The sequence below is a fragment of the Meleagris gallopavo genome, chromosome 4 (genome assembly GCF_905368555.1).
Source record: "Meleagris gallopavo chromosome 4, MGAL_WU_HG_1.1, whole genome shotgun sequence".
Classification (NCBI taxonomy): domain Eukaryota; kingdom Metazoa; phylum Chordata; class Aves; order Galliformes; family Phasianidae; genus Meleagris; species Meleagris gallopavo.
Genome location: NC_139407.1, coordinates 56,507,386 through 56,531,594, shown reverse-complemented (window position 1 = coordinate 56,531,594; position 24,209 = coordinate 56,507,386). Strand labels below are relative to the sequence as shown.

Genomic DNA, 24,209 nt, shown 5'->3' with positions numbered 1-24,209 from the left:
CTGACCACATAATTGATACAATCCTTAATTGCAAATTCAAGTTATTCAACAGAAATATTTGTGCCAACCACAAGGAGTCTAACATTACTGCTTTTCTGAGGAAGATAACATATTAAAGAGTAGGCCTGTTACTGCCACTGCCTGTTACAATGCAAAAAATACAGGGATCCAATGAGATTATCATTTTAAAAGATCTATGGAAGACAAAAAGCTTGAAAGGAGACAAATGTGTTCTGTGTGTAATTAAACAAACAAATTTATTGATACGGAAAGCCAGAATTTAAACTGGTTGCAGGTTTATGGATAAAGAGTCCAGCAAGGCTGACAGAAAGCAAAGATTCAGAAAATATCTCCAGTTCACAAGACCTTAGCTGCATACCAGAAGTAGGAAGACAGCCCCTGGGCAAGGATCACCATATGCTTCCCACATCCTCAGGAAGGAGCACAAGAGCCTGCTGCAGGGCTGCCAGGGAGCAAAGGCACTGGGCTAGAAGGGCTTTTGATCATATTTAGCAGAGTCATTCAGATGTAACATTAATCCAAAAAAAGAGACATAATGAAATGTCTGTTATGGATGACTTCATAATTGCCCCAAGAGAACAAACTGGGATAGCAATTAATTTTATGGAGAACAGCAGAGGCTAATGAACTTCTGCAGAGACCTACTTTCATGCATTAATAAAGCAAGTGGAATAAATAAAATTTCAGGATAGAAGATGCATCAATAAAATTGTCTCCAAATTGTGTTTCCACATTTTCCACCATAAGCTGATAAGTTCATAAATCTTTTTTTAAACTTTATAGTGTATGTGTACACACATATATACATATGTACATTTAAACTCTCCCAAAGAGTAAGGAAAACCAGAAGCCTCACAACACGTCACAGCATCTCACAGAAAGAAAATGGAAATTCTAAGCAGGAAAGACATGATGTTTGAATACAAGAGACTTCTCAGCTGCAATTATCCTGTTCAAGATATAATGTGTATTGTAAGCCATAAACAAAATCACAAATACTAAAATAGCACTTTACGTAATGCCCAATGAAGATATCTATCACAAAGATAAAAAGAACAAAACAGTTTATTACATGCCAGCTTACTGCTGTTTATCAGCTAGAAACAAATCTAAGTAGATCAACTGAGGATATCAGAGAATAGATCTGCGTTAAAGAAAATTAACTCCATCAGTCAAAGTCAAATAGAAAAAAAAAACCTTTAGTAAATAGATTTGACATTAAATGCAACCACCATGCTCCGGAACCTTAAAGAAAAGCTAAGTGACAATTAGAACACCTTTGGCAGGCTGAGATCAGGCCAAATTTAAGTGAAAATGAAATGAAATTTGTTGTCTCTCTACGACTTTCTGGCCACCCAGAAATGCTGACTTATGTCCTGAGTAGACCCTGCGAAGGTCACTGTGGAGAGCCACGCACATGCAGAGCAAAGTCAAGGCAAAGCCCACCCTCAGCAGGCAAAGATTCCCTTCCTACTACCAAGTGTCAAGCCAACTGGCAGCATCTCCTTCTTCATGCTATTCCCTTGGAGGGCCAGGGAAACAAGCAGATAGGATGTATGACAAAAAGCAGGAAGATTTATGCTGCAGGAACTTAAGAGAGAGCACACCTTCAAGGCCATTTATAAATACGAGGCACCTGGTTTCAGAGATGCTGTGCCCAGCTACATGAAGCCTGAATTTTGTTCCCAGTGGCAAGCAGGGGTATGGCTGATGCTCTGATGTGAAGACAAAATTGACTGTCAGATCCTAGGCCTCATCCACCCAGCACTGAAGAAACTGCAAGATTTATGCTGACTTCATCCATTTTAATCTCCCATGAGATAATTGATTTGAAATACAAAATGGTGGTCCCAGCTACTTAGAAAAACCAGAATCTGAAAAGTGCTTTTGAAATAACCAGATTTTACATCAGCAGAACAATACTATCTCTGTTATTATTGATGTTGTTGTTTTACTGATGAAAAAACAGAAGCACATAGAACTAAATAATTGCCACAGAATAGATGTTCAGGTGATGAAAGAATGTGCTTTGTTTTCTTTTTTCCTCTCTGTGAAACTGATGAAACACCTTTAATAATAAGGATTGGCATTTTATTTCACTATTTATTTACCAGTACTAAATCAGGTTGACAAATGATCACATATGTCAAATTGAAGTTACCATATCACAGTAAAACTCTCATTCTTCTAAGTGAATATATCAAACAAAACTCCCTTCCCTTCCCTTCCCTTCCCTTCCCTTCCCTTCCCTTCCCTTCCCTTCCCTTCCCTTCCCTTCCCTTCCCTTCCCTCCCTTCCCTTCCCTTCCCTTCCCTTCCCTTCCCTTCCCTTCCCTTCCCTTCCCTTCCCTTCCCTTCCCTTCCCTTTTTTCTCTTTTCACTTTGCCCCATCTTTTCAGTATCTTATACATGTTAAACTCTTCTTAAAGACTTCTTAGAATATATTGTAATTAGTATATGTAGTAGGTTATAGTAAGTTGTCAGAAGAGATTAATAGACTCATGCTTACACAACAGCATGAGTTTGTCCCTTCCAAGATCTGGGCACAACATAAAAACATATAAACGAAACAATACATTTTTTTTTTCTTCATAAGATTTCTATATAGAGATTTGGAGCTGTCTGCTTGAAATGCCCAAGTCAGAAATACAAAGGGAAAAGATTAGCTGGTGTTAGAAATTCAATAAGCAAAAAGCTGCTGTAATAGATTTTGGCTTTTTCAATGTATTCTAAAAACAATCCGAACATTTCTTCATGTCAAGAAGTTTGGCATTACATCTTCACAACCCAGAGAAGTTTGTACATTTTAAAAACAGAATTAAGACTGAGATTCTGCAAATCCAAACATTCAACCACAGAAATGGTTCTCATCAGGAGGCTGAAAGAGAGCAAATGTTGAAGAGCAAAAGTTGCTCCTGCAGCTCAGTGAATGCCACAGCTGGAAGAGAGGAGTAGGAATCCAAATGGAATTAAATAGATCTTTGTAAGCCTCATGCTGAAAATTGTTATTTCCATATGTGTACAGTGGACGCAAGCTGCCAGATCAGGATCATAATCAGGATCATCAGTATCAACTGCTAGAGTCATGAGGGCATTAGTGGGATGGGTTGTTCCCACCCTGCCAAAGCATAGGACCCCACTCCAGTCCAGCTGAATCTCGCCTCAGCTTGGCCTCAGCCCATCCCATAGATGTTCCTAGTGCCCAGAGCTGGGGGCGCCACTGTCCCGCTTCCTGCTGGGTTTGTGGGATAGGCAAGATCCTGCTCTGCACCCCATAGGAGCCCATGCCATGCCCAGATTCAGGGAGCAGCCAGCTCTTGCCTGATGCATACACCTACACAAAATGTGGAGCTGCAGAAAATCAAGCCCATAAACTAGAAACACAGGAACTGTGCGGCTGCCTTCTGGGTATATAAGCTGGGCTGGCAGAGGGTCAGCTTGGTTGGAGTTGGCATTTCTGAGAGGCATGATGGGGGCCATGAAACATTATTCTGTCTTCTACATAAATATAAGTCTTTCTTTCAATGAATTACAGTATAATATAGAACTTAAATTTTATCTTATTTCAGTGCTCCAGACTGTTTGGAGCTGTCTTTCTAACATGCATGTCCTTTTGTCTCACAGACAGAGGTTAATCTCATTGAAAATCAAGTTGTTATTTACAGATTTGATTTAATCAGGCAGAAGTATAATTAAAATGTGCTATTACCCAAAAGCAGACATTACATAAATTTCATTCTATTTTTCATTCTTCCTGGCTCCTATCTCTGGAATCTGACATTAACTACAACAAACACAAAAATGGATAAAACAAGCCAAATTCTCCTTTCTCTATTCCAGTGTAAATGTAGGAGTAATACTGTTGAAGTAATCAGTTTGGGGTAGAATCACTCCATGAGACCAGGATTTTCTCTGAACAGCCACTAATTGTCAGGAAACTGCTGATCTTGAGGCCAGATTTTTATCTTGTTGTTGACAAATCCCATGTAAGAGCACTGGCATGGATGGGACCTCTGGGGTGCATGCAGTGGGACAGCCTGGCAATCCCAGAGGTTGGGGACACCTGCTAACATGGTTCTGTGTTTGAAGATGTCACTCAGCTTGTGGTGGGGCATTCTGAAAAGCATATAAGGCTTCAGTGCCCTGGTGCTGTTTTCAAAATGCATTCATTTCTCAGAAGGTTGAGCCTCATTGATTTACATTAAGTTTCAAGCTTTTACATGCTTGAAAATGCATCTATCATTTCTGTAGGTGAGACACAGTCTCCTGAGACCTACACTTTTGTGAGATTCAACTTCACAACCATCACCTCTCCCTTAAGTTGCACTTAATGAAGTTCCATTTGGAAGTTCTCCCTTTGGTATTCCTGAGCAAGACAATGAAACTTGATGTCTTTCTTGTAATGAGGGGTCCAAAACTGAACAGACTACTTGAGATGTGGCCTTGCCAGTGCTCAGTACAGAAGGATGATCACTTCTCTGCTCCTGCTGGCAACACTATTTCAGATGCAAGCCAGGACGTCATTGGCCTTCCTGGCAATCTGGACTGCTAGGTCATGTTTTGCCAAGCATCGACCAGCATCCCAAAGTCTATTTCTTCCATACAGTCTTCCAGTCTTAATGGCCAGAAAGTACAGCATAGGAAGTTCCGCACAAATGTGCGCAAGAGGGTGACGGAGCACTGGAACAGGCTGCCCAGGGAGGTTGTGGAGTCTCCTTCTCTGGAGATATTCAAGACCTGCCTGGACACCTACTTGTAAGACCTGGTGTAGGGAACGTGCTTTGGCAGGAGGGTTGGACTCGATGATCTCTGGAGGTCCCTTCCAACCCCTATGATTCTGTGATTCTGTGATTCCAGACACTCTGCCCCAAGCCTGTAGCATGGCCAAAGTGCAGGACCCAGCATTTGATTTTACTGAACTTCATCCCATTGGCCTCAGCCTGGAGATCCAGCCTTTCCAGATCTCTCTGCAGGACTTTCCTATCCCCAAGCAGATCAACAATTCCTCCCAACTTGCTGTCATCTGCAAACTTACTGAGAGTGAACTCAATCTCCTCAACTAGGACATCTGTAAAGACAATGAACAGGACAGGCCCCAATACCGACTCCTGGGGAACACCACTCATGTCAAGTTGCCAGCTGGATTTAACTCCATTCACCACCACTCTCTGAGCATGGACATTTATCCAGTTGTTAACCCAGAAAGGAGTGTACCCATCCAAGCCATGGGCTGCCAGCTTCTCTAGGAGAATACTGATGGAGACAGTGTCAAAGGCTTTGCTGAAGTCTAAGTAGACTAAATCAACACCATTTCCCTCATCCACCAGGCATCCCCCATTCCCTCATCCACTCAATCATAGAAGGAGATCGGGTTGGTCAAGCAGGACCTGCCTTTCATGAACCCATGCTGGCTGGGCCTGATCCCCCAGTTGTCTTGTACATGCCATGTGATCTCTCTCAAGATGATCTGTTCCATAACCTTACCTGGCACTGATGTCAGGCTGACAGGCCTGTAGTTCCCCAGAACTGTGACAGGAGTCACAGTTGCAGACCAAAAGCAACTGACTTAACTTCTCAGCTGTCAGTCAAGACAACTTCTGTCAGATTTTATTTACTTCTTTGCATTTTCTGGTACACTTCGTATCAGTCCTCATATGAAAATTCTCCCCGCGTGAGGCAGTCTATCTCACTGACAAATGCCTTTATCATATTCTAGGGCATTTTTAGTAAAAATAACCTTGTAAATAATAAGAATGGATGGATTTCAAGTGAGAGACTGAGGAATAAAATGAATCCCACTGCTCTGATATTTTGAAAATCAAACAAATTGAACTTCTGGGATCGACTATAAGCTCTTTATTTTTTGTGAAGGCATTAAGACATGGTTGAAGAATCTGACCACATTCAACATAGTTATGAGGAAGACTGTTTAAACATGACTGAGTGCACACTGAAGCAAATCAGACCATTAAATGTCAGCACTGCTAATAAGGCCCTTTATGGATTGTTTTCTCAGAAATATTTAGCTAATGTTCTTTTCCACTGGCTGATCCCTCTGGGCACCATCAGTCATTCTGGGACTAGCAATCACAAGTTCAGACAGCTCAAAAAGTTTCAGGTCACTCTCCCTCTCTTAAGGGAAACAAAGACAACATAAAACTATGTGAAGATTGATGGCTGTATAGCTAACCCACAGAGTGTGGCAATGGCCAGCTGTGGACTTGATGTGTACACCCCACAACAGGGGTGCAAGTTAGTGATGTGAGGTCTTAAGAGCCTCTGCTATGTGAGAGGCACAGATGCACTGACTGCTGCGTTCTGCACTACTAAGCCATTGTGAATTTTGCTGACAAGAAAGGACCAAGAGTGTTAATATTTTTCATCTACACCTTTTTGTACAAGGAAGTTAAATATATCTTTCCATCCTACTCAGATGCCTGTGTACTTGTCCTGGAAGTGAACTCAAAGCTAGCAAGGAAACATAAACGTAAGAATACAGCCAAGATAGCTTGTGACTAATAATCACTGGCTTTTGACCCAGTTTTTATTTATAAAAGATTGATGAGAAATCTCTTATGATTGTTTCAGAACAATGCCAATTAGTAAATTTAAAAATTACGATGTGCATAGCTGGATAAGGGAGGAAGATTAGATCATATAGCAAGAAGTCTCAAGACTGGGAATTTGCTACAATTCCTTAATTCTTAAACTTAAAAAAAATGTTAATGAGTACAATCTGAGTGTATTGGTAATGCATTGAGTTTTCCTAGAAACTTGAGGATACAGATCCTCAGTCCAGCATGTAGCTTCAATAGGAATGTAATACGTGGAATATCTTTTCATGGTAGATCTGTCATGTCAGCAGATCTGCAACAACATATCAGAATAACTTTTAGAATACTTTTCTGACATTGAAAGAATCAGATGATCTTTCATGTTCATGCACAATGGCAATGACTCTGCTACTTGTGCAATATAAAAGGTGATGAAACAACTGCATGTGCCACCCTCGCTTAGAAAAGCTGCTCTAGAAGGCACCTCACATTAGAAGCGGTGAGCGTGTCTATAGTCTTCCAGTGAAAGCTTTGGCATGCGTTCATGCTCTGATTTGGTACCTATTAAAAACCCACTTTCTAAACTTGGAAGAACATTCTAATCCTTTGTTCATATCATTCTCTTTATTATCTTTGGTGCTGGCTTCAGTGAAGATAATTGTAATTGTTGTTAACATGAATAACATCTGCTTGTTCTGATTTTTGCTATTTGGATAAAAAAGTGAACTTCTCAAGTGTTGTTTTTCCTTGAAGAAACATTATTTGGCACATATAAATGACATTGTTTCCTATTCCAACTTACAGACAAAAGTGTACGTTTTTGAAAAGGACAACTAGAAAAAAAGAAGAAAGTCTAATTTGTGACTCACTTTCTGCCTAACATTTAACTCTATGTGATCAAGTATTGCACTGGAATATAGGTGACTCCTGAAAAAAGAATCTGGGAAGTCTTACTCTACTTTCTAGCTCTGTGAGTCTTGGTGAACTGAAAATTCTGGTTTCAGCCTCCTCATTCAGCCTGAAATTTCAAAAGCATGGCAGTAAGTTATTGTTCACCTTCAGACAGTTTATTTTTTAAAGCAACGCCCAGGAAACAGGAGGCGTGGGTTCAATGGTGTACATCCTCTCTTGGTCTGAGCTGATTCACACTTCCCAAGAGGCTGCTGCAATAAAGTAGAGACGCATCTTTCACTCCTCCTTTTAAAACAGGATCGTTATGTGTGCAGAAATATAAGAGCCAGAAGTCAAGGCCAAAACTGGTCCTGATTCTGTGGCCTAACACATGTCTTCCCAAAGGTCATTTGTTTGGGGACCACTGTTGGAATTAGCCTTCTGTATTTCCCCTAAGCCTAAATTTTGGACTTTGAACATAATCATCTGAACCTTATTACCATTTTCTCCTAATCTCATCTCTATTACCCTTCCTACAATCCCACTATTTTGGTTCACAGCCCTATCTTTCCTTAAGAACCTCCATCCACACTGAAAAGTTTTCCTGTTCTTTTCCAACACCTGTGTGCCTTTCCCTGGCCAAACTCACTCTCAGACCACAATGTCCCTCTAAGGCACATCCCAACAACCCTGTTCTCCCTGCCTTCCCCTAATGATTTTTTCCCAGAGCCTTAGCAGGAACATATGTCTCAGGCTAATTTATTTCCCATAGGCACATGAGAAGAACAGCAGGAGAGATATGGGAACTGGAGACAGCTTCACACATCAGTAGGTTACTGGCCAGCCGATGACAGGAGCAACTGTGTGACAGCTCTTGTTGTGTTTTGTCAAAGATCTTGGACAGGCAAAACCAGCAGTTGTGGAAATTGTTTCTGCTTGGCTGATGCACAACACAGTGTGGGAACATCTAGCCTACTGATTCAGGCTTTGATCTGGCAAAGGGTAGTTTTTGTTCCCATTCTTGGTCCTTAGGTCATGTCTGCTTCTCATCCGTCAGCTCTGTGTAACATGCATAGGCAGTCTTGGGCTTCAGTTCCCACCAAGCTTCTCCTTCCTGGCCACATGATTAAACTGTTCCTCTCTGCAGACAGCTTTGCTGTCCCTGATTTAAGTCCCATGAAAATCCATGAGCTTTATTTGGGTACACCCAGTAGTATATCAAAGCAAACATTGCTGTAAAGTTTGTGCTTATAGTTAACTACTGCCTTGGAGTCATCATTTGCTGTTTTCTTCTAATGCTGCACATTCATATGTTAATTCACTCTTGGAAGCTGTTGTGCCTGCATGCACTGTAAGCATTTATCAAATGACAGCAAAATTAATAGTTTGGTTTCTGCCAATTTGATATAAGATGTTTAATATGAATAGCAGAATATAAATCACTGAAGATAATTTTGGAGCACCGCTTACTTCTCTTCAATAATCTTTTCATTCTTTTTTCTTCATTGCATCAATATCGAGATGCAGTCTCTCATTTTCTACTCTTAGTAAAGAGTGTGGATGTGGAAGTGCTGGTCTTTTTCCCTGCTGAATAGTTTTGGTCATGCCATATATCACAGCGTGGCCATGGAGATAACATGAACTTTAGGTAAATATGTCAGTTTGGGTTTTCAAGTTAATCAGCAAAGCCAGTCATAGAGTAGGGAATGAAAAGGATCTCTATATTGATTCATTTTGTAATATAATTATGAGTTTGATAATGAACCTGATTTTCACTCTAAAAAAAATGTTATGGTATTTCACAGATTTTTTTTTGAATCCTTGACCCATTTCTTCTCTTTCTCCCCACAGAAACCAGTGGACTTCAGTTTTTTTCTATGCTGTAAGCCGGCTCTGAAGGAATGGACAGTTCCAACAAAACCCCCCACAGACATGCTCTGAGAGTCCAGCAAGTGAATTAGAAGAAACAACTCGACTCACAATATCTCACCTGACTCATGACTGAATCTCAGCTAATGCAACGCTAGCTTTGAGCACCTTTGTATATCAGGTAGTGCAACTCTTCAACACATTTCTGTTTGTGCTATTTTTTTCTTTAACCCCCCAGTATACATTATGCAACAGAGAAATCCAATTTATTGAATTGTTCATGAAAACATCCAACCACAAAATATAATACTTTAATGAATTTTCCTGCAAGATATTGTGATGTAGCTCATTTCACATGTCAGTCCAGCCCAAGCTTAAAAAGAAAGCCCTGTTAGTACCAGAGCCATAGGACAGTGGTCTGCTCCCATCTGGCCCATTACAGTGAAGTAATGGTGCTGTGGTCACCAGAGTGTGCAACCAAGCAACGAAGCTGTAGTTCTCTTACTGGTGTCCCTTCTCCAAACTTGGCAAGTTCCTGCTACGGTTAGTCAGGATTTAGATTCATTTGCAAGGATAAGGGCTTCAAAATGAAGTAAAGGTGCATGCTTTTTCCCCACTAGAAAATGCTGCTCCCACTGGCCATCTGAATGGAATCAGAGTATCATCATATACATAAAGACTTCTCCATGTGCACTTTTTCCAGATTCAATGATGTTTGTGTTGCTGTACATTACAAGTTTTGCCATCTACACCAGTGAACAACCTCTTCAAAACCAGTTCAAAGGAGAGAACTACCATACCAGATACATCTGCAGTATCCCTGGGTTGCCAGGTCCCGTGGGCCCCCCTGGAGCTAACGGAGCCCCAGGGCCACATGGACGCATTGGTCTTCCAGGAAGAGATGGTAGAGATGGGAGAAAAGGAGAAAAAGGTGAAAAGGGGAGCGCAGGTATTGAATATTTGTGTCAACATAGTAGTGCATCAAAATAAGAGCTTTCATCATTACTATTACACGTATACATATGATGAACATGTGTGCATATGTGCTTGTGTGGGTTTAGTGTGATGCATGTAGTGAGAGAAAGAAAATATCCAGATATATTTTAGATATGTCTAATATGCATATAGTCTAACATGTGCAAATAAATGTAATTGCACAGTCTTTCTGTGCACAGATGCTAAACAAAAAGGGGACATTGCAAAGGTATATGTGGCAGCACTGGTGTCAAACAATTAGTCTCATTTGTGCTGTTAGCCAGGAATCAAAGATTAACAAGTTTGTAGGTACAGAATAAAACCACTGAAATAGTAAGTAATATTTAGTGCATTGGCATCACTATATGGATAACCACACTGCTGTCCTCTACACCAGCAGTACCCATGCCTCTGTCTGCAATGGATATATAGTTCTTCAGTATTTAACCAAGGCGTATGAAGAAAACTAGGAATATAAAACAAAGGACTCGCAGGCTGTGTAGTCCACTGCTCTGTTTCAACTTGCTATTCTTTTCACAAGCTTATTTAGAAGATTTTGAAAGTATTTTTGAAGTATTCTGAAATTCTGACCTTGCTTTTCTTGTCTGTTCAGATATACCCAGCAGCCTACGCAATCATTTACTGAGATGATAATTGAAATGATTAACTAACTTAAAATGTTTTTGAAGGTTTAAGAGGAAAAACTGGGCCATTAGGACCAACCGGAGAGAAAGGAGACCAAGGTCAGTCTGGGAAAAAAGGACCAGGAGGACTGATTGGTGCCAAGGGTGAAGTAGGTCCAGCTGGACCACCTGGACCTAAGGGAGATAAAGGAGACCGAGGAGAGCCAGGTGCACCAGGCATCTGTAAGTGTGGGAAGATAGTGCTGAAATCTGCCTTTTCTGTTGGCATCACCACCAGCTACCCTGAGGAAAGACTACCAATTGTATTCAATAAAGTCCTCTTCAACGAGGGTGAACATTACAACCCTTCCACAGGGAAGTTTATTTGTGCCATCCCAGGGATTTATTATTTTTCTTATGACATCACTTTGGCAAATAAGCACCTTGCAATTGGGCTGGTTCACAACGGGAAGTACCGCATAAAGACATTTGATGCAAACACAGGAAACCACGACGTAGCTTCTGGATCCACTGTGATCTACCTTCAGCCAGAAGATGAAGTATGGCTTGAGATCTTCTACGCTGACCAAAATGGTCTCTTTTCAGACCCAACATGGGCAGACAGCTTGTTTTCTGGATTTCTCTTATATGTTGATACAGATTATCTTGATGCTTTGTCAGACGAAGATGAGCTCTGAAGCAGATAATGTCAAATCACAGCCAAACGACAAGCCAGCACATGACTTTATCCAGCCGTGTGTGGGACACAAAGTGGAAAATGAATAACCTGGGAATTTATTTTTGCTTTGACAGGAACCAAATCTGAGTTCAGATGGAGATTCCTAGAATCAAAGCTGGATTCTTTACTGAACAACAGGGATATCAAAAGGAACTATAATTAACAAAAGACTGCATCGCTCCAGGACAGACTCTTCACGGAAGTTATGTTTACGATACTATTTAAACAAATTTAAGATACTGTACATTGGATTTTATATAAAATATATTAAGTTACAAAGTAGAATTGATATTTTGTATACGGTATTAAAGAAAAAATGAACAATTGATAGCAATATTGTCCTTGGTTATTATGAGACAGGTAATATATTAAAAACAAAGAAAACTTTTTTTTTTTTAAGAAAGGAATAAAATAGAGATGTGTGCTGGACAGGTCAGAAGCATGTTCTCATCTGATATTTACACCAACAAAAGATATTTGTGAGCAGTTAACCTCCTAATATTTCATGAAAATTTCTACCAGCTGAGGTCAGCCTAATTGCAGTCCAGAAAGAACAGAATAAAGATATTAAACATACAAAATAATTAAAAGTCAACTGAGCTAAAAACATGTAGATAGCAATTCAGTATTCTGCTTGTTATTTTCAGTGTAAGTGGGTTTGCTATTATTGCAATGTTATTTAATATCTTTTTCAAAAATGTGGAAGAAAATATAAAGCTTCTGCTGGAAAAAAAAAAAAAAAAAAAATGCCAAAAAACTGATGGAACAGTAACAGTAAGGAAAATAAATTACATAGAACAAATTGAGTTGCATCACTTAAGCAGAATTACTTGTGCTCTAAGATGGCCAAATGCAATAAAATAACTTTAGGTCACACATGAGATGGAAGACTGAATTCAGGAGATCAGTGAACCTGGAAAAGATACAGGGGACATTGTGGATGGTCAGCATATAGGTCATAAGAGTAGGCTGTTGCTTTGGATGTCTGATCAGTGGACATTCAAGTAATGAGTAGTATTCATAGCGATATAATCATTCATAACGAGTAGTGTTACTTATGAGGCTGCTACTTATATTCATGTTTCAAAAACATACTAGAAAACTGGGGGGAAAAAAGGCTGCAACTCTACTAATGTACTCAGTAAACCTAACAAGGCCAATTTATTTTTCTTGTCAGTGGAATGGTTAAGAAGTGATGTGCATGATTTCTAGTAGTAGTTGTCACTTCGTTCCATCCGACAAGGGCATGGCAAGATCCACTGCTGAGAAACTATAAATTCCCTCTGGAAATCAAGAGCACATTTTACTAATGGTAGTAATCAATCATTGTGAAAATTGGCTAGGAGAATCGTGTGTTCTTCAGCATTTAACACCTTGTAGGTCAAGACTGGCCATCTATAACTGCATGTTTAGAGACGTACTTGCTTTGCAAGAAATTACAATCTTGTTTTATTATATTAGTCCCGGATTTACAGAACTCTGTTATTTCTAGCAGTTAAGCAAATAGTTTTCAGTGCACTACAATTACATATGGAATATCAACCTGCTCACCCTGCATCTAATCCCTTATTTTCCTATGCAACAGCACACACGCCTTTGAGTACACGGTTGTTACTTATGCAGTGAACAGATGCAAAGTTCTGCTAACAAATCAAACTGGCAATACCTGTAAATCCTCATTTTCTTTGACAGTGTGGTAGAAGATGAAAGTGGATGTTTTTCCAACTTGACATCTAATTTATTAGTGTTATACATGCGCTGTTTCTTGTGGAAAATATGGAAGAGAATGTTTACAGATTCAGTTTATCACAGTACTGTACAATCATTTACACATCTGCAAGTCTAGCACAAAATGAATGCAAACTGCTGCCCAATCATCATTTTCACATCAATGATTTATGCCACTTCCTCACAGACAACACTGATGATACAAGGCACAGATAACAGCTCTCAGCAGTGACGTTCCACAGGTCAGAACAGACAATCACTATGCACACATAACATGCAGGACACGTAATTCAACAGAGGCAGGATTAGACCTATAATATGCATTCTGAAAAAAAACACCCAACTAATGAAAATATTTCATTACATGTTTAATTTACCAAAGTAATATGGAAATAGTTCTACCACATTTGACTCAACAGAAAGTTTATATTAGGAGTTGTGAATTAATTTTATTACGGTGAAACTTACAGATATTTCAGATCTTCAAAATTAAAAAATTCCTATAGATCATCCTTGTGACAGCACAACAGATGTTCTTCGGATTGTCAGAAACATATTTGATGGTTATAATAAATCTGGACATCTTCAGACAAAACAAAATTTTCACCACTGAATAGAAAAAGAATATGGCATTAAAATGAAAAGTTACTGGTTGCATTTCTAACTAAGAGCAAACTGCTTCCCTGTGATACAAAAATGAATGAAATATAAGAGAGATATTTTAACCATACCTGTGTTGAAAATGACATCATGAGTACAAGCAAACCAAGAGTTATTGCCTCCTTCTGCTTAATAACTTTAAATTTATGTTAGTACAATCATAGAAAAGTCATTTTAGCTTCCCTAAATTTCCCCATTTGGATTACGTAGCTACTTGAACAGTCTGATATTTTGGCATGAACTGTTAAAAACAAGTAATTCTGTTGAATTATACCTAAAGGTTTCTTGCTAGAAGTTTTTTATTACATGAATGGACAACATATGTACACAAGTACCACATGTCCCTGCCCTTCAGAATCTCAAAACATTTTTCTAAAGTAAATCATAGTTGTTACTGCTATTTTACTCGAAAACAGATCAGATTTGATGACATGATGTTTCCTTAGACATATTCCCTCTGTCTAAATTTGAATTTATAGTGAAAATATCTTGGGCAGAAGTGTCCCCACTGTTTATGCTGTCAGGTGAGGGGATAGATTGGGTTGCTTTCAAGATGATCTAGAATAACAAAGAATCTCTTTAGGATTAAATCTGATGTTAATTAGGCTTCTACACAGTGTATGTGCCATAGTGGCACATGAAGTTAAGCATCTGTACTACACTTGTCATCTTCGCTTTCTCTACAATCAGCAGAGAAAAAATAGCATCACCAGGAGAAACTCCCAGAAGAAAACACTGTTTGCTGTAGCACAATCTCTTATGCTTTCTGAAGGAGGACTCAAGAACTCATACAAACCTGACACCACCCAGAAGCTTTCAATCTCAGTGTTCCTGAGATTCCTGAGATTAAAAAAAAAACAAACACATATATTTACCTGGGATGTATGTATGGAGATATACATAAATAAAAATAAAGTTGTTTGAAACAAAATAGCCCCCACAATCTTTTAATCTCTCAAGCTTTCTTTATATGTGGTAGAGTGACAAAGAAGATGTCAGCCACATGTTGATAAACATTTTTAACCTAGATAGCTAATTAAACATTATAATCGTACTGAAAACTTCATCTTTAAACTTACATCCCTTTCTTTGAATAAATACCTTCACTTTCCTCACTACTGCTTTTCATATCCACATGATTTATGCTGCCATAATTTTTTCAGATGCAGTAAATACAACCCCTCCTAAAGAATTTTTTCTATGCTCACAAAATACGGAGAAAAAAGCTACTAATGCATATCAGGATTGAAAGTATTACCTACATTCTTCAAAGCTTCATAAATCTGCCTAACAGCATTTATGCATTTTGGCGATGGCAAAGATACAAAAATCTAAAAAGCACCTTAATGTGTTCCCTACTGAGTATGTTTCTATAGTTGGTGCAGTTCATATAATACTTCATTTTTATTTACCTTCCATGAGTCACCTGCTAGGTTATTATTTACCCAATACAGTTTCACATTTACCAAAATATTCACTCTTCAGTCATCAGTCTAATTTATCCATTGGCATGTACTTCATACTCAGGATAACTGTAATGATATAGCAGGCAATTTAGTCAGTAGGAACTTTAGCTTTATGCGGAAGCATGGCTTATTTAATATATGTATTTCAGTAGGTGGTGAATCCTATCCAAGAAATAATACAGGAGGGCAAACAGAAGATAAATAGAGTTGAGAAAGCAATGCATCACAGAGGCTGATGATATTTCACCTGCTCAGCTGCACTGGTGCTGTTTCATTCAATAGGTATAACTTTCTCAGTGAGTAACACATTGCTTTCAAGAAGCAATTTATTCATTTCAGAACAAAGCATTTATACTTCAGCTTGCAGAGCGTTCAGAGGTCATGTTCTTTTCCACATCATTCCTAAACTCAGCACTCCAAATCGAGGTTATGTCAGTATTTCTGAATTTCAGAGGCATGATTCGTCCCCACACTGATGCGCACAAAGTTCCAAGCACTTGGATGAAAATGTCAGTGTTCTCAGTGATGCTTTGTTTTATGCTGGTTGCAAACATCCGATCAATTCATGAAAGTTACTTCCTAAGGCAAAAAAAAATTAATTAAACATGTTATGCAACTATATTTTAATATCAAACATATACAGAACTGTTTTGGATTATTTGGCCTTTAGCTTATATCCCTCAATTCTGTGTGCAATTTTTTTATATGATTGAAAAACTACTTGCTGGAAGAGCTGTAAGTTTTTTCCTATACGAAGACTGTTCTTGCAGCACAAATCATTAGTGTGAAATTATCTTCTCTGACATTAACCTCTAAAACATCATTGCCTAGGCTAAATTAGTTGCTACCTTTCCTGTCACCAGTGCAGAGAAATAGGTGGGGTAAATCTCAGTTTGGACGACAACATATTCAACACCTGCTTTAAGAAAGGAAGGGGCTGGAGATACCTGACTCTTCACATTACCTGTATCTAAGTGATAAACTGAGGTTAGCATTCAACTTTCAGATGGCAAAAGTATGATTGCTGCTCTTAGACAACAATATAAGTGGAAGAACTGGTGTAATTTAATACTGCAATTTACACATCTGTCAGTTAGAAGATATGGATTGATGAGAAGAACACAGCACTACCTGTGTAATGATGCAAGTGACCTCTTGGCAGACCTTTCATGAAGTAATGCTCCAGTTCCTCCTTGGACAGCTTCAAGTGCAGTAACTTGGCTGTCCTCCCGAAAGTTTTACCGTGTGTGAAGGTGGGCTAGAAAATTCATTTATTTGCCCAAAGTCAACATACTTAAGAATTTCTAAGGATTATTAATTACAAATTACAAATAAATTACAAATAAATAATAAAATTGTTGCTTTTCAAACTTAAAGTGCCTGTCAGAATCCTTACTGCAATATAAAGCATAACACTATGTTCATAAAGTTGTTTCTGTGAAAGAATAGCCTTGCTTTTGTCACATTAACAAAGGGACAAGAAAGACTGAATTATTGAAAAACAAAATAATTGTGTTTCTCAAGAGGCTCCAAAAATGAACTCTTAGCGAGCAGCAGATGAGATTTCTAGAAATGAGTGAATTGTATTTAAAAAAAACCATTTACCAGCATTCTTTTTTCGTTCTTTACTTTCAAACAAGCATTATTCTTAGGTTCGGAAGATAGTGGAAGGGATTTAAACTTTGAGTTGAAAAACAACCTCTTTAATCATCTGAAAACTTGTCTACCACTGCTGCTGCTGCCAAAGCAGCAGGCTTTTCTCCTTTCCACACCACCTGCATCTTCTGGCAGATGGTCTGATAAGTGAACACTGATTTTTCCTCCATGTGTGACAAATTTCAAGGAATTTTATTTGTGAATTCAGTCATGCTGGAGTGAGGTGCAATCATTTTAAAATAATCACGCTGAGCAGAGTTTGTTCTCCCTTCTTTGTAACCTCTCTGAAGTTGAGATCACTGCAGAGCTGCCTATAGTAGCCAAAACTTCTATTTTAATAATACAACAACATGCAGTCTTATTTGGCAAGATCACCCTGTGGCCTGCCTCATTTGGGGCAGCCAGCACAGCCTCTCCCTGAGTAGCAGATGTAGGGTGCTGTGGTGAGATGGTAATACCAGAAACAAGGCCCCAGCCATAAAACCTGAAGGCTCTTTTTTTCACTAAAGATCAACATTTTGCTTTTTATAATCGTTTCCCTGTGCAAGCTCCCACAGGTTCTGTCTGCTCCAAATGCCATGCTTGGCAAAACATCAGTGACAGTGCTGCACCTAACAAAGCAAAGCTTCTCACATTCTCATTTGGAGCACTGCATCTGCTGCACGGTGCAATCAAAGACACTGGGCTTCCCTGTTTTTACTGACTGAAATAAATGTGTTTTTCTCCCCTCCAGGAATCATATATGGCTTAAATTCTGTCTTATTTCTGGGAGTGGAGTCATGTCCATCCTGACATATGTTTTTAAGTTGATTTTCATCCTGGTAAGCAAAGGTTCCCACTGTTCCTTTAGGGTACTACTTTAGTGTTCCTTACATAATGCCGTTCATATTTGCCCATCATTTAAACTGTTTGCACAACTGTTTCTAAGACTAGAATAGATTGCTGGGAGACAGGCTTATTAGCAAAACAAGATGTTTCACCTGAATCATTGCCAAAAGCCTGTGTGAAGGTTCACCCACTGGATGACTTCCATAGGCTCAGATACAGTGAGACTTTGTAGATATCAGAAATTGTGGACATATCACCTTCAAAAACCTGACATTTCCATTCTTGAAAAATATTCTCATGCCAGCTCTTTATAGCTGTGATAGTTCCACTTAATTTAACTAAATGTCCATACTACAAATCTTTTATTTTCTGTGACTGTTTACTTCTTCCCATGACTTTTTATAACAGCATTCAGAAATAGGAAACAATTCAGCCATCTCTTTTCATGTGATTCCAGCTACTAAAGCTTTGCAGGAACAGACTTACAGAAGTTATAGGGGCTGATTGTACACGGACAATTATAAACAGGTCTAGCAACAACTCCATTTAGTACCCATAGTGTTGTTTATTCTGGTTGTTATAAAGATACTGATGCAAATGTTATTGTAAGAAATTACTTCTTAACAATCTGGCTCAGCAGAAAAGATCTTTCCAGATTTTTTAGGAATACTATAAATTGCTTTGTACCTATAAAAATTAGGAACCGCATATAAGACAATCCACATTTCTACAAACTATCTGATAGCACTGACAGATTTCTGCCACTCCAAGTATGCAATGATTGGGATGAGGTTCTGTAAGCAGGAGTTGCAATCACTTCTTCATCTTCCCTGTATTTTACTTACAGCTTTCTCTTTCCCTCTTACTGTAAAAAAAATTGTCTACAAAACAAAAGAAGTCTTCCAGAATGGCTTTAGTGGCGGAAAGGGTAGAATCTGAGCCTTTCTCTTTAAAAAGCAGAGCAGCCTGTTGCTAGGGGAGGCTGCTGCGCTTGGCTGCTGGCAGTCCCACAGCTGCTGCATCAGAAAACCCAGGTAGGAAACAATTATTTTCCTTCAGATATCATATCACAGTGTTCTGCATGTTTTCATGGGTGAGGCAGATTTAGGAATCCAAAACCTTCAGAGTGGTGTTCCATGTATTTCTTGATGTAACTTTGTGAAGAGAAGTTAGAGAAACTTCTGTTTGTTTTTGGGTTTTACTGCTTTGGAGACAGCCTCTGAGCTAATGGAGAGCTTTAGTGTACTCGCTTTCAGTTGTTCACTATTTCTTTTTTTTGGTGCTGCTCTTGTACTTAATTTCAAGAAATGATAAAGAATTGTTAAAGAAAGTGGCCATAAGGCCCTTCTGGTTTGTTGCCAGCATTCTCCATTTTCATGTGCCTTCAGGAGACTGTTTAAATGTGATACATAAAAGTTTGATATAAAAAAGTTTATGAGCTGAGCAAAAAAAAAAACGCTGCAGCTTCTTGCAGTGTTGTAATTTTTGTGCCACAAAGCTGTTATCTGATTAAACTTGCATGCAGCCAGGAAACACTGTAGTTTGCAGGCACAACATACTTAGCACTTGTGCAAGGTGCTGGTGTAAATGGTGCTAATGCAAAGGTGCTTAGGGAGCGTCCTGTTTGCCTAACAAAACCACTATCTTAGGGCAAGTTCAGTTCCCTGTGCAACCTGGAGATGCTGTTTAGCAATCTGGAAATCCTTTGGGGAGACCAGGGAATATGCTTAGGTGGAAGATAACAAAGTAATTTCTCCTCTGCCTGTTCTGCCTTTATGCTAGGCATTTTCCAACAGTTAGAGTACTGCCTGGGTTGTTTGCAGTCTTTGAGGAAAGTATGCATGAGCTTACATATCCAGTACAAAGAACGGATGGTGAAATAGGATAATTTGTGCAGGCGCTCTTGCTAAAGGAGGTACAGCAGGGTGTTGAAAAGCTTCCTGTGTTTTACTCCTGTGAGTTATTTCACAGTGTCATGGTTTCATGATTTCTGGTTATCAGTATTCCACATCATAACATCATGTAATGCACTGGGGGTTTGACTGCTGATGCTCAAGTTCCGGGTGCTTGTCCGGAGGAGAAGAAGAACTACATTTCCCCAGGGGACTTTGCGGTCAGCGAGGAGATATAACTCCTGGCAAGGTCACCTGATGTTCTCTTCTCTGCCTGCGCTTCTCTGCCTGCGCTTCTTCATCAGCTCAACTGGACTGCACTTCTCATCTCAGCATTGTGGTGAGGCCGATCCACCTTCCAGACACACACTCTCTCTCTCTCTCCTTATATTCTGCTGATACTATATTTAGTAAATTAGTTTGTTTCACCTCAGATTGTTGCCGCTGTTTTCAATTATTTCGGGGTCCCCTATTTTCCTTTTCCGGGGGCGCGGATCCGCGGATCCCTCCGCCCTTCTAGTCACGGAACCGGACTGAACCAGCCCGTAAACCGTTGACACACAGGATTTTTAAAATACAGACTAAATTGTGCTGTTAGGTGGTAGATCAGTATTGTTGGTGCAAGCTTTCTGTGGGAGGAAAAAACAAACAAACAAACAAACAGCTGAGGTGAAGCAATAGTAGCACTCAGTGACGGTATGCTGTGGTAGTACTAGGGGAAATGGTTTCAAACTAAAAGATGGAGACGTAGAGTGGATGTAAGGAAACATTTTCTTACAGTGTGGGTAGTGAGGCACCATAACAGGTCACCCAGAGATGTGGTGGCCGCCCTGTTCCTGGAGACACTCAAAGTCAGGCTGGATGGGGTTCTGAGCACCTGATCCAGCTGTAGGTGCCCCTGTTCAGTGCAGGGTACTTGGATTAGACAGCCTTTCAAGGTACTTTCCAGCCCAAATGCTTGTATGATATTTCACTGAGCGACAGGCACTCATTTGTATATGCAAGAAAATAATTAATAACAAAGTAGTGTCCGTTAGGCTCTTGTAATCCACAGATCCATATAATCTGTACTACTGTAGCTAATGCAGGTTTGCAGTTACCCTTTATTTCTGCACAAACACGTCACCGTTAGCTACCATAAAGCTGTGAATTGCATCAATATAAAATAGAATTAGTTAAAAGTATGTAAGATAGCCGGTTACTTTATCTTCCGAACACTAGTTAAACATATTTAGTCTCAAGTAATCAAGTAATTTAGTCTCAAACAGTTGTCCTGCTTTCTGATCTGTAGAACTACTTTAGAAGCAATCGTGCTTGAACTGAGAACTCCATCAGTATGGCAGGAGGGACAAAACTCTCCACAGACACAAGCAACTGGTGCGAGGAGATAAGCCATGAAGAAAGATGCCTTAGGGATGTAAGTAGACAAATGTATAGCTGCATTTTCTAACTTCACTGAGTTCCACTGCTGTGGCCTACTAAAGGCCACAGTGGGGCAAGCACAGGGAAGCTCCTTAGCTGGGCTCTCGTAGACTAGCGATGACACCTGTGACGGGACGGAGTGCACGCGGCGCCGTAAGGCTCCACAGTGCTCGAGAGGGCGAGCACAGCGCCCGCCGCGCAAGCGTACACGGCGTTCAGCGCGACCCACGCATGCGCGCTCGCGCTTTTTTCCCCTCCCCTTTAGGGTCGGGGGTCGTGCCGCTGGCGGCCGCCCTGTTGAGGGCGCGCCTCGTCCCGTTCCCCTTCTTCCCCTCGCTCATGCGTTCTCCCCCTCATTTCTGTCCCGCTCCAGCTGCCGGGACCCGCCGGCCCCCCCGAGCTGCGGGCGGAGCGAGGGAACGCCACCGACATGGCAACAGACCCGGCTGCCGCTGCTCCTCCGGCGCCGCGCAGTGAGTGACTCCGCCGGCCGCGGGCGGGGCGGGGCGGGGGCGGTCGGTGCTGGCGTTGCTGCTGGCGTTGCGACGTGGGCGGACGTGTGCGCGGGCTTTCCCAACTTGAACGATTCTACGGTTTTCAAACGCGCGCTTTTAACAGAGTTTTGCCTTGGGCGGAAAGGATTTGCGTGTTTGAATGTAAAGCGCGTGTTTTGTGGCTGAAGCGTTCGGTGATGTCCGCGGTCGCTGACGGGCTGCTCGCCTCCGTTCTCGCCGAGATAAGGGGCGTGCAGGAGGGACGCGGGCGAGGCCGTGGGAAGCGAACGTCCCGCTGCCGAATGGGACGGAATGGAGCCTGTTGGGACCTTCCAGTAACGGTGAACTTCTGTAGCGGAATCCCTGTAATATTCCTGCTGAATACCTCGGGGAACGTTAACGTTGTGAATCCATCTGCAGAGCTTTATGGGCTTATGTAAATAGGCTCTATAAAAGAGCTAATCAAGAGCAGTGTATTAAAAAGTCAATAAAACCCAAACCCATTTCAGGCTTTTCATCATCAGTGCCAATGTGAAACGTGTTGTCCTTAACCTTATTCTACCAGAGTGTGATATTTGTTGTGGGCACCTGTGGTGTAGGAATGTTTGCTTCTCTTTGAAGATCTTTGTGCCTGCGTGTTCCTGGAGGGGATGTGCTGCAGGCACGTGGAGGCCAACAGCTGTTAGACTGGATCTTGTGAGGAAATCGAGGGACACCCTCTAGTGATGGTGGTTTTATTTTACAGAAACACTTTTTCCCAAGAATAAACAGCACAGCAGTGCACTGAAAGGAGAATTGGCCATTAGTTCCTTTCTGAAAAGTTTTTGTTTCCTCAGAGATCTTGCTCAATAAAAATTCACTGTTATTTCTTCTGAGATCCCTGTTTTCTGGAATTCTGTTAGCTTTGTTATGATGGAACGAGAGCACATGGTGATCTGAATTAAAGTGGTTTACTTAATAGCAATACAGGTCATCAGTCTGTTTTGTTTTCCGAAGACACTCATCTTAAAAAAGGAATAGCTCTCCACTTCTTGTATTGCTTTCTTGTTTATAGTGCCTCTGTGGTGTTAAAATACACGCACGCAAACCTTTTTATGAAAAGGGGACTGTATTTTAATGCAAGTGGGTGATGGTAAACAGCTGCAGAACTTTGAGTTTGTGACGTCCCTCAAGGGTTTGCTTTCTTCCATGCTTGCGTTATACATTCACGTTCTCATTCTGGTCCCAGTATGACAAACTTTCCTCAAAAAAAATATAACGTATCTATTTCTTCTTTTCATAGGCAGAGCAGATGTTGTTTGTTCCTGTTGGTCTTCAGCAGTTCAGTCAGACTTTGCTCTTTATTATTCTAATGCAATCAATGATAGAACTTTACTGTTTTCATTTAGTATCATTGTACAGTCAGTGAATGTACAGATGTTATAGTTATGAGATGTACCAGAGAGCTTGGCCATGCAGTTATTACACCAAAGCAGAAAAGATAGGACACTTACCCATATCCTGGGCTCGCTTATGAAACTCTAGCAGAGTGGATCTCCAGAAGGGATCCTTTCCTACTGGCAGTCAGCTCTTAAATGGGTCTAGGAGAGGTGCAGCAGGCTCCACCCCTTTCGGCAGCACAGGAGAATTGTCTTCACCTGTGCTCCGGTGGCTGACTCACTGCTCGCCTCAGGTGGTCAATCAGAGGTTCAGGCCGTGATTCAGCAGTTCCCATGCGGTCACGTTGGGATACATTTTAGATGCCTGTATACCTTTCTTAAATTGAAAAATGTGGCAATATATCAGTCCAGCAGTCAGAATAACAAAATTCCAAATTTTGTCTATCTAGCTACTCATATCTGTATGGAGTGAAATACAGATCCATTGTAGGATAATGGTGTTTCCAGTGTAAAACACAGTGTGAACTGCTTTGATGCGGTCCTGAAAAAGTGATCTTGCAGCATAGTGCTCTTGTAGATGTCTGTCTTCTCCCGCTTCTTAAGTATATCTTAAAGCTAAGAAAAAATTACTTGATTGTAGAGCCCGTTCACATAAGCAGGATAAAATTCCATGCACAGAGAAATAAAGTAAACATTTGTGTGATCTTTCTTCCAAGGAGCTACAGAATCTCACAGTAATTGATGCGTTTATTTAATTTTGCCACAACTATTGAAGGCTTAAAATATTTTTCGTTTCATACAAAAAGCATCATTCCCTTGTTATCACAAGGTATTGATTCATTCATGAAGAAAATTTTCTACATGTGGAACATCAGTTCTGCAGATGCTGTAAGCGATGGCTGAGTATTTCTGCACTATTTTTGAATGTTTACGTTGTTCACTCTAACCTGACTTGTCTGGAAGCATTTACAGGGAATTGTCACGTATTTCAGGAAATTGAAAGCAGATTCTTA

General features: G+C 40.3%; 2 protein-coding genes across 8 annotated transcripts in view; both read left to right on the top strand.

The window, feature by feature from the left end:
* C1QTNF7 (C1q and TNF related 7) overlaps positions 1-11,997 on the top strand; it is a 45,862-nt gene extending 33,865 nt beyond the window's left edge. For 3 of the 5 annotated variants that reach the window (XM_031553188.2, XM_085223452.1, XM_085223451.1), the window contains 3 exons: positions 9,317-9,515; positions 10,038-10,283; positions 10,999-11,997. In XM_031553188.2, coding sequence (XP_031409048.2) covers positions 10,043-10,283; positions 10,999-11,630 — 873 coding nt within the window. In that variant the 5' untranslated portion in view covers positions 9,317-9,515; positions 10,038-10,042 and the 3' untranslated portion in view covers positions 11,631-11,997. Of the gene's footprint in view, positions 1-9,316; positions 9,516-9,954; positions 10,284-10,998 lie in introns of all 5 variants that reach the window. The other 2 variants (XM_085223454.1, XM_085223453.1) reach the window with 2 other exon arrangements.
* Positions 11,998-18,947: 6,950 nt separating this feature from the next.
* Positions 18,948-24,209, top strand: part of CC2D2A (coiled-coil and C2 domain containing 2A) — a 47,261-nt gene continuing 41,999 nt past the window's right edge. For 2 of the 3 annotated variants that reach the window (XM_085223447.1, XM_085223445.1), the window contains exons 1-4: positions 18,948-19,043; positions 20,011-20,241; positions 21,193-21,318; positions 21,697-21,796. In XM_085223447.1, the coding sequence (XP_085079573.1) occupies positions 21,238-21,318; positions 21,697-21,796 (181 nt within the window). In that variant the 5' untranslated portion in view covers positions 18,948-19,043; positions 20,011-20,241; positions 21,193-21,237. The remainder of the gene's footprint in view (positions 19,044-20,010; positions 20,242-21,192; positions 21,319-21,696; positions 21,797-24,209) is intronic. The other variant, XM_085223446.1, reaches the window with a different exon arrangement.